Raw genomic sequence first — 9,170 nt, forward strand, 5'->3', positions numbered from 1 at the left:
AGTGTTGACGAGAAGTGTTAGGAGAAGTTTTAAGGAAAAGTGTTGATGAGAAATGTTAAGGAAAAGTTTGGAGGAAAAGGGTAAGGAAAGAAAAAGTGTTGAGTAGTGTTAAAGAAATGTGTTGAGGAGAAGTCTTAAGAAGTGTTGAGGAAAAGTGTTGAGGAGAAGTGTTAAAGAAAAGTGTTGAGGAGAAGTGTTAAAGAAAGGTGTTGAGGAGAAGTCTTAAGAAGTGTTGAGGAGAAGTGTTAAAGAAAAGTGTTGAGGAGAAGTGTTAAAGAAAAGTGTTGATGAGAAGCGTTAAAGAAAAGTGTTGAGGAGAAGTTTTATTGAAGAGTGTTGAGAAGATGTCTTAAGGATAAATCTTCAGGAAAAGTGTTGACGAGAAGATGAAAAGTGTTGAGGAGAGGTGTTAAGAATAAGTCTTGAGGAGAAGTGTTGAGAAGAAGTCTTCAGGTTAAGAGACCAAGAATCTTTAGAGGTTTCAAAAGTCTGATATCTTTGGGAGGAGTTGTTTGAGACCAAACTGGAGCTAAAAGGAAAGAGATCATTGGACTTGATGGATTCTCAGAAGAGGAATGTTTCTGTTACACTTGATCAGCTCTGGGTTGAAATGTGTCTCGTAACAGTTCCTCCCATCGGACGCGTTGACTGAGCGGCGGTGTCTTGCACTTCCCTCCCTCAGTCTGTAACGTCACCCCGCCAGCGGCAGCCATGGTGGACGCAGCGGCAGCCGAGCAGTTCCTGGACGCCAACCCGCAGTTCGCCAAGCAGTACTACGACGCCTACTTCCGGCCGAAGGTCGTCTCCGACCTGCTGGACAACAACCGCAAGGTGGCGGTGGACGTCAGCAAGTTCCACGACCTGACGGCGGTGGAGGAGAGCGAGGTCCTCTTCGACCTGATGCGGGACATCCAGGACAACCTGCAGATGGAGAAGTCCGTCTTCAACCTCATGAGACACCTCAGCTTCATGCTGAGGGCCGACCGCATGAGCCTCTTCATGTACCGGCAGAGGAACGGGGTGGCCGAGCTGGCGACCAGGTGATTTTAACCCGTTGAAAACTGTGGAACCAATATGGGCCCTTGACCTCTTTTTCCCCCGTGTTTGAGTCGACATAGGAACCCCAATTTAATTCAAATATTTGTGTTTATTGTATGTATTTGTTCAGCAAAGTCTTGGGAAAAAAATGTATATCTGCAAAAAAAATCACTTTTAAAAGATCGTAACTATGAACATTCAGCTTGATATGAGCCAGATTTCCCCAAAACGCCTCCTGGAGCGGTCAATAAGACACCTTTTTGGAAATATTAGGAACTAAATCTGCTTCAAAAATCACAATAAAACAAAGTCTTGGCCTGTTAAGAAGGAGTTTCAGTCAAAAAAATGTGTTGTTCGGTTCAAAAATGGGAAAAAAATATGTATTTTATGCCAAAAGATTGTCTGAATTTGGCATGCTGGGACTTAAAATGGGGGTTTATAAAAGGTTAAGAATAAAAATCAAATGTTTTAATGAGGAGCAGCCATTTAAAATTAAAAAAATTTAAACCTGGTGTTGCTGCATCGTTAAAGATTCGCTAAAGAGACAACACTTATGCTTCAATTCATAGTTTTTTACATTAACCTCTTCAAAAAGAATAATCAAATAGCGGAAAACGTCAATCAGCATTTCCTCTCCAGCTTTTTAAGCTCAAGGGTTAGATTCCTGAGAGAAAGTTGACGAATAAAGAAATATATAAAGAGAAAGAGAAACCCATGATGACATCGTAAAAACATGAAGCCAGACATTCAAAGCTTCATTTGAAGATCTCAATAGAGACACGTGTCTAATGCTCCCGATACAGGAGCCTCTATACCACCAGACTCCAGCTCCAGTGTTCACCGCCTTGCTCAGAGGCACCATGACAAGCGTAATAAGCATGTATTGTCTCTGGTGACTTCACCTGTTTGAGTTGAAAGCCCATGCCGGTGAGCTCACGCGTCTCTCTTTGACCCCTCTAGGTTGTTCAACGTCAACAAAGACTCGCTGTTCGACGACTGCCTGGTGCCGCCCGACAGTGAGATCGTGTACCCGCTGGATATGGGCATCGTGGGCCACGTGGCGTCCACCAAGAAGATGGTCAACATCGCCGATGTGTCCGAGGTAAACACACGCGGTGTTCTGCGTCCGTGTGTTTTCTGTGTGAACAACGTCACCCGGTCAAGTATTCACATGCATGCTAACGTATGCTAACGTAGCTTCAATTGGCATTTAAGCGGTACGAATGCATTCGTAGTTTTTCATATTCCCTTCATATTTTCCCTGACATCGTATGTCTGTCTACTGCAACGAAGCAGAACATGACATATGCAGTAATTACGTCGTCCAGGTATTTTCTTGCCCCCCCCGAAAAAAAATGATCTCAAAAGGCCAAGAAACAAACAAAGTCTGTGTATTTACTAAAAGTCAGACTTCTCCCTCAGTCCCACGTTCATTAAATGTGTGTACACATTGTATATTTTACCTGGGAGGCCCACTGAGAGAACAAAACCCTTTCCCACCTGTTGACTTTCACAAAATCTGATTCATCTCGTTAAAGTAAAAGTATACTCTTCTGTGTAAAGACATTTCAATATCATGTCTGCTCTTTGCTCCGTCAACATTCAAACCCCTGTTTCTTCATGGAGTGAAAAAAAAGCTCCGCTGCTGCTGCTGCGTCTCAGTTTTGACCACCAGGTGGCGACATGACACCACGGTGGCGCCGCCGCTCCCCCCCCCCACCCCTCACCCCCTCCTCCAACAGCAAGCGGCTCAATCTCATTACAGCCGATACCTTTTGACATTTGAAAATGGCTGGCGAGCTCATTCCCACGTCCTCCTCAGGTGTACCTGCAGGTCCGTGACACCCCCCCCCCCCTCCCCCTGCCCCCGCCCTCTCCTCCTCCTCCTGCACCAACTGCTATTGTGACATTTACACCTAATAGGGCAGCAGCTCCTTCCGCATAAGTGATGGATTACGAGCCGTCTTCTTGTGTCGGTTCACTCGCCTCCTTTTCACGGGAGATTAGAGAGCTGGGCTGCTGACGCTCGGACATCACGGACCCGAAGGAGTTGGATTGTTCCGTTTTTATCGGTTGTGCTGCCAGGCCGGGCCCTCTGTCCGTCACGCTGGAGCCTCACACACACACACACACACACACACACACAAGACATACACGCACACACACAAAAACACACATACAAGACACACACATACACACACACACACACACACACACACACAAGGCACACACACACACAAGCCATACACAAACACACACACACACACACAATACATACACACACATACACACACACACACACACACACAAGACATACACACACACACACAAGACACACACACACATACACACACACACACACACACACACACACACAAGATACACATGCACACAACACACAAGACACACACACACACAAGACATACACGCACACACACACGCACACACACACAAACACACACACAAGACACACACATACACACACACACACACACACACACACACACAAGACATACACACACACATACACACACACACAAGATACGCACACATGCACACACACACACACACACACACACACACACACACACACACACACACAAGACACAGCCCCACACACACACACATAAGACACAACCTCACACACACAAGATGCAGCCGCACGCACAAGACACACACACTCAGGACACAACCTCACACTCCCGAGACACAACCTCACACACTCAAGATGCAGCCTCACATACACACACTCTAACACACACACACACACACACACACACACACACACACACACACACACACACACACACACACACACACACACACACACACACACACAGAGGCATGAAAAGAACATGAGGTGGTTCTGGGGCAACTGCAGAGACATCAAAGGATTCTCCTGGTCGTCTCCACTGGTTTGGCTTCATGTCCCTGACGCTCCGCTCAGGGACATGAAGCCGTCAGTCTGCACGCTATTTCCATCCCAGTCCCGTCCAGACCTCTTGTAGGTGGAGGGTGGAGGGTGGAGGTGGAGGGGGGATTATATTGTGAGTAACAGCTGGCCTCGTGTCTTCTTTCCCTCCGTCTAAGTGAGTTTCATAATCTCGCATTTTTACAAACTAATAAACGGTTGCTTGAGGTGCGGTGACTCGAGGGGTGGCGGTGAGGGTGGGGGTGGCGGTGGGGGTGAGTGGGCGGGGGCGAGGGGTGAGGGGGAGGCTGCAGATGAAGCCGGTTAATCTGTCCTGAATTAGAGCGATCCCAGATTACGCTCAGAGGTCACGCAGGCTCTGAGCCATTTTCGCAGACTCGGCATTATAACACACCTTTAATCTATTCTGCCTCGCTGTGTGTGTGTGTGTGTGTGTGTGTGTGTGTGTGTGTGTGTGTGTGTGTGTGTGTGTGTGTGTGTGTGTGTGTGTGTGTGTGTGTGTGTGGAGGGGGGGGGGGGAGGATTGTTCACTTTAAACCCTACATTGTTGACCCAAAGAGACCCTAAAATCCACTTCATTTGTCCAGAAAGCTGAATTGAAGAAGACGTTTATTTAAAGAAATGTGTGAGGGAATTTAAATAAAATTATTAAAATACTTATTACATAACGTATCCATTCATCTGGATGCGTGTCTCTTTTTGCATTCATCATTAATTTCCCACATTAAATCATTTCATGGAAGAGACGCATTTGTGTATCATGTTTATTTTGTGATTTGGCGGCATCTAGTGGCGAGTTTGCGCATTGCAGCCGACTGAAACCTCTTGGGGGGGGGGGGAAACTTGGAGGAGCCAGTGTTTCATTTGTCCCTTCTGGGCTGTAGTAGAAACACGATGGGACCCTGTGAAGAGCTTCAATAAAGGGCTCAATCCAAGACAACAACAGCCGATCATACGCTCAATATTTCTGCCCACAGATCGCCCGAAACGCTGTTCACTATAAATATAAAAAGCCTCAACAAATAACGCAGACCCAACTGGATGATTCTCCATCTGTGTGACATAAAGCAAGCCGAAACCGTAGAGATACATGAAAGTACACACATTTAAATATAAAATATATACAACTAGTGCTCAGATGAATCTTCTTAAAAGTGTCGCTCCGCTGTGGAAAAGGTCACGGCAAAGCTTCATCTGAGGATAACAAGCAGGATGAAGACTTCTCTAGGCTTAAAGGAAGGATGGAGGGGTCAAAGGTCGCCCAATAACAAGCTGTCAAACTGCTGGAACACGGTTATTTGTAAGCTCTGCGAGGCCGCAGTTGAAGGAGCGTGATGAAGATCCGGGATCAGCGTTCACTTCCTGGTCCACCAGCTTCAGGTCGACCCCGATATGTGAAGGGAGCTCCGGGCGGACGCTAATAAACATGGCGACAGGTTGATTTACTAATGGGAGCTGGTGAGGCAGGGGAGGAAGGGGGGCTCAAGTCTAATCCCTGATCCTCAGTGAGATGCTGGGAATAAAAACCAACGATGGCCCCCGGACACGTCTGTGCTTTTGATGCACTTTTTAAATTTTTTTTTTAACTCTCCTACATCCTCGTCACACAAACAGCGTCACAATAGCCGATGCGGCTCGTGATTCTGCAGCTGGAGACGGGTTTGGTCCGGATTAGTTTGCTTTGCATGTGGCGGCGGCAGTAATACGGTCTGCGAGGCTTCATGCAGGATGCAAAGTGTGAGGCCTCGTCTCCTTTGGGTGAGCGTTAAAGCAGCAGGAGGACGATATTAGCCGATAAACGGCACGTCGTATGTTTCAAACCTTCTAATGTTCGTCAAGCAGAGCAGGTACAACTTTATTCCTCCAACTCCCTCGAGGGTCTCCCTCTTCCCCTCTGCAGGTTTTTAAACACTTCTTTTTTTTGTATTTCTACTCGGCAGTTAATGAGCCGCTCTTCCAGTGTTTCAGCCCCGGAGGAACACAATTGATGACCCCCTGCTGTACGGGGGGAGCATTAGCTGGAGTGCAGCGAGAAAGAGAGAGAGAGGGCCTGGAGCTGGTTGGATAATGGAGAGCCGTTGGCTCGCAGCGCTTACGGATGGAAGTGGCGTGTCCATCAAAAGGTGGAAGTCTTGAAGGACGGCAATTAGATGCAATCAAATCCTCTCTCTCTCTCTCTCTCTCTCTCTCTCGGCACAGAGCGCTCATTACAGCGAATTCGTGGACGAGCTGACGGAGTACAAGACCAAGAGCGTCCTGGCCATCCCCGTCATGAACGGCAAAGACATGGTGGCCGTCATGATGGCCATCAACAAGCTGGACGAGCCGCGCTTCTCCGCCAAGGACGAGGAGGTAAAATGGCTGCCGCCGGACCGGCCCGTGACCCCCCAACGACCCGACGTGACCTCAAACACAATCGTGCCAATTAACTGTCAAGTGAAATCACAACATGTCTCATGACTTTAGATTTTCAGCCCGATAGGCACCCATGGGAGTCGTTTTTCCTTCTGTACCGCATGTCCTCAAGTAGTCGTATGAACCCTCAAATGAGTTCTAATACTTGTAGTTCTTATTTCATGTTTATTTTTCAGAATTTTGTTGCAAAAAAAACTTTCATACCATATTTTGATCATCAACATCCAGCATGATATGAGCAAGATTCTGCAAAAATGCCTTGTCCAACGTGTGCTAACGTGTGCTAACGCATGCTAACGCGCGCTCTGCTTTCTCTCAGACCCTCAACAAGTATCTCAACTTTGCCAACCTGATCCTGAGAGTTTTCCACCTGAGCTACCTGCACAACTGTGAGACCAGGAAGGGTCAGGTGAGGCTGCAGAGCACGGACCCCCGACCAGTCACCAACGACTCAGATCAGATGTTTTTTAAGAGCATGTGGAAGGTGCACAGACAACATCCCTACATATGTGGAGCAGAGAGAGGCTTTGAACTTGTGTGTGTGTGTGTGTGTGAGTCCAGGTGCTGCTGTGGTCGGCCAGCAAGGTGTTTGAAGAGCTGACGGACATCGAGAGGCAGTTCCACAAGGCCTTGTACACGGTCAGAGCGTTCCTCAACTGTGACCGTTACTCTGTGGGCCTGCTGGACATGACCAAGACCAAGGTGGGTGAACAACGTGTGTCATTATATCCAGTTTTAGGGAAGAGGTCGCCTATTTATTTATTTTCATCATCAAATTTGAGTCAATGATCAAATCCACAATCAGTGTGTTTTTGACCTTGCAAATCTATAAGTTGCGTTATGACTTATTCTTCTTTTTCATTTTAAAGGTATATTGCTGAAAACAATACTTTTTAGCCTTTTTCTTGATGTAAATATACATTGACCAGTAACACCATATATGTTATGATATTAAAATGAAAAAATAAGTAAAATAAATGTAAGAGGTGTGTTCTAATATCCCTCAGTAATAACCAGGTAACACAATAACCTTTTTTATACTTATATGATTCTCTTGAGCTTCATTTTACTATTTTTTTTATTGAAATCGACAAAGAAAAGGTCCAGAGGCCCACACCAAAAATATTAAAACATACAATATGTTCATGGATGAGGAAGCCGAACAAGCTAACCACAAGATAAGAAACAACTTGGTTGATAGATAATTGTTTTAGTGTATTTTACAGCTGAAGGATCAAAACCGACTCGTTAACACAAGAGATGCTAACGGAAAGCTAACACAAGACATGCTAACAGAAAGCAAACATAAGCGATGCTAACAGAAAGCTACCATAAGAGATCCTATCAGAAAGCTAACACAAGAGATGCTAACAGAAAGCAAATATAAAAGATGGAAACAGAAAGCTAACACAAGAGATGCTAACAGAAAGCAAACATAAGAGATGCTAACAGAAAGCAAACATAAAAGATGCTAACAGAAAGCTAACACAAGACATGCTAACAGAAAGCAAACACAAGAGATGCTAACAGAAAGCAAACACAAGAGATGCCAACAGAAAGCAAACATAAGAGATGCTTACAGAAAGCTAACACAAGAGATGCTAACAGAAAGCTAACACAAGAGGTCCTATCAGAAAGCCAACATAAGAAATGCCAACGGAAAGCTAACACAAGAGGAAAGTTATGAAGCTTGACTGCTTCTTCGCCCCCCAAAAACCCAAAGACGTCACATGAATGAGCTACAAATAAGTGTAACATCCTGGGAAACAACAGAAGACCTGTACACAAGGAGCACAATTCTTTACGAATGTTTCCACTGCGAGCATGCAGCGCTCGTTAATAAAGTCCTGCTGCGCTCGCAGCCCGGCTTTGTTTCCTCTTTGTAGGAGGAGATATTTCCAGCCGCTCCTCTGGGCTTTCTCCTGCCGGATCTGCACCAGTCGTCTTTCTTTGGCTTTCGATGGCTTCGCGTCGAAGACAGAGATCGGCGTGCGCGCCCCGCGTACTAGCATGTTGTCGTAAATACCGCTCATTGGATGCGGCTGTCAGCTAATTAGCAGCAGCTGCCAGTTGATTCCCAACACCTGCTTCTCGGAGAACAAACACATGTTGTCTGCCGACCGCAGATGGCGTCTGGTTGGAGACGCTGGATTTCATGCTCTCTAAAGTAAACACAACTCGTGGCTCAGCGTTGAGCCTTTTCGCTTCTGGAAACTGTGCACTTTGTGGAGACGGGACACAAATATATTACCCGCTACTGGAATTAGCATTTACAGGCAGAAATGGCGGCGTTGGATGAGCCTCCAATTAGCATAAAGAGCACCTGAATAATGAAACAACAGAAGCAGCTGTGTCAGCTGTGTGGCCCTCTCTAAATCTTCTGGTCCTCTGTGTGTGTGTGTGTGTGTGTGTGTGTGTGTGTGTGTGTGTGTGTAGGAGTTCTTTGACCTGTGGCCGGTGCTCATGGGAGAAGTTCCACCATATGATGGACCCAAAACTCCTGATGGCCGGGTGAGGATCAATGAACCGCTGCTAGTGATCACTGAGCACACACTAATACAGGAAGTGGACGCCGTATTTGTCTCTGGTAGCGACCTGTCAATCACCTAGTAGCCCCGCCCCTAAAGCGTCCCCTGCTTTATGGTCTGTTTGACTCTAAATGACTATAATTTACTAGATGAACATCTTGCTGTATAGAAGAAGACTTGAAACTAGAGATTGAGACATAAACTCATGTTTACAATGTTTACTGAATACATCAAGAGAGAAGTAGAGTCACTTATAT

The 9,170-nt window shown here is 46.2% G+C and overlaps 1 protein-coding gene across 1 annotated transcript in view; it reads left to right on the forward strand.

Moving 5' to 3' along the window:
• The first annotated feature begins 711 nt into the window (after positions 1-711).
• pde6a (phosphodiesterase 6A, cGMP-specific, rod, alpha) overlaps positions 712-9,170 on the forward strand; it is a 26,619-nt gene continuing 18,160 nt past the window's right edge. Inside the window, exons 1-6 of the mRNA XM_068573556.1 lie at positions 712-1,040; positions 1,999-2,140; positions 6,170-6,322; positions 6,705-6,794; positions 6,947-7,087; positions 8,822-8,896. Of these exons, the coding sequence (XP_068429657.1) occupies positions 712-1,040; positions 1,999-2,140; positions 6,170-6,322; positions 6,705-6,794; positions 6,947-7,087; positions 8,822-8,896 (930 nt within the window). The remainder of the gene's footprint in view (positions 1,041-1,998; positions 2,141-6,169; positions 6,323-6,704; positions 6,795-6,946; positions 7,088-8,821; positions 8,897-9,170) is intronic.

Source organism: Clinocottus analis, unplaced genomic scaffold (assembly GCF_023055335.1).
Source record: "Clinocottus analis isolate CAN_PGR_092001 unplaced genomic scaffold, fCliAna1.0.p SCAF_1, whole genome shotgun sequence".
Classification (NCBI taxonomy): domain Eukaryota; kingdom Metazoa; phylum Chordata; class Actinopteri; order Perciformes; family Cottidae; genus Clinocottus; species Clinocottus analis.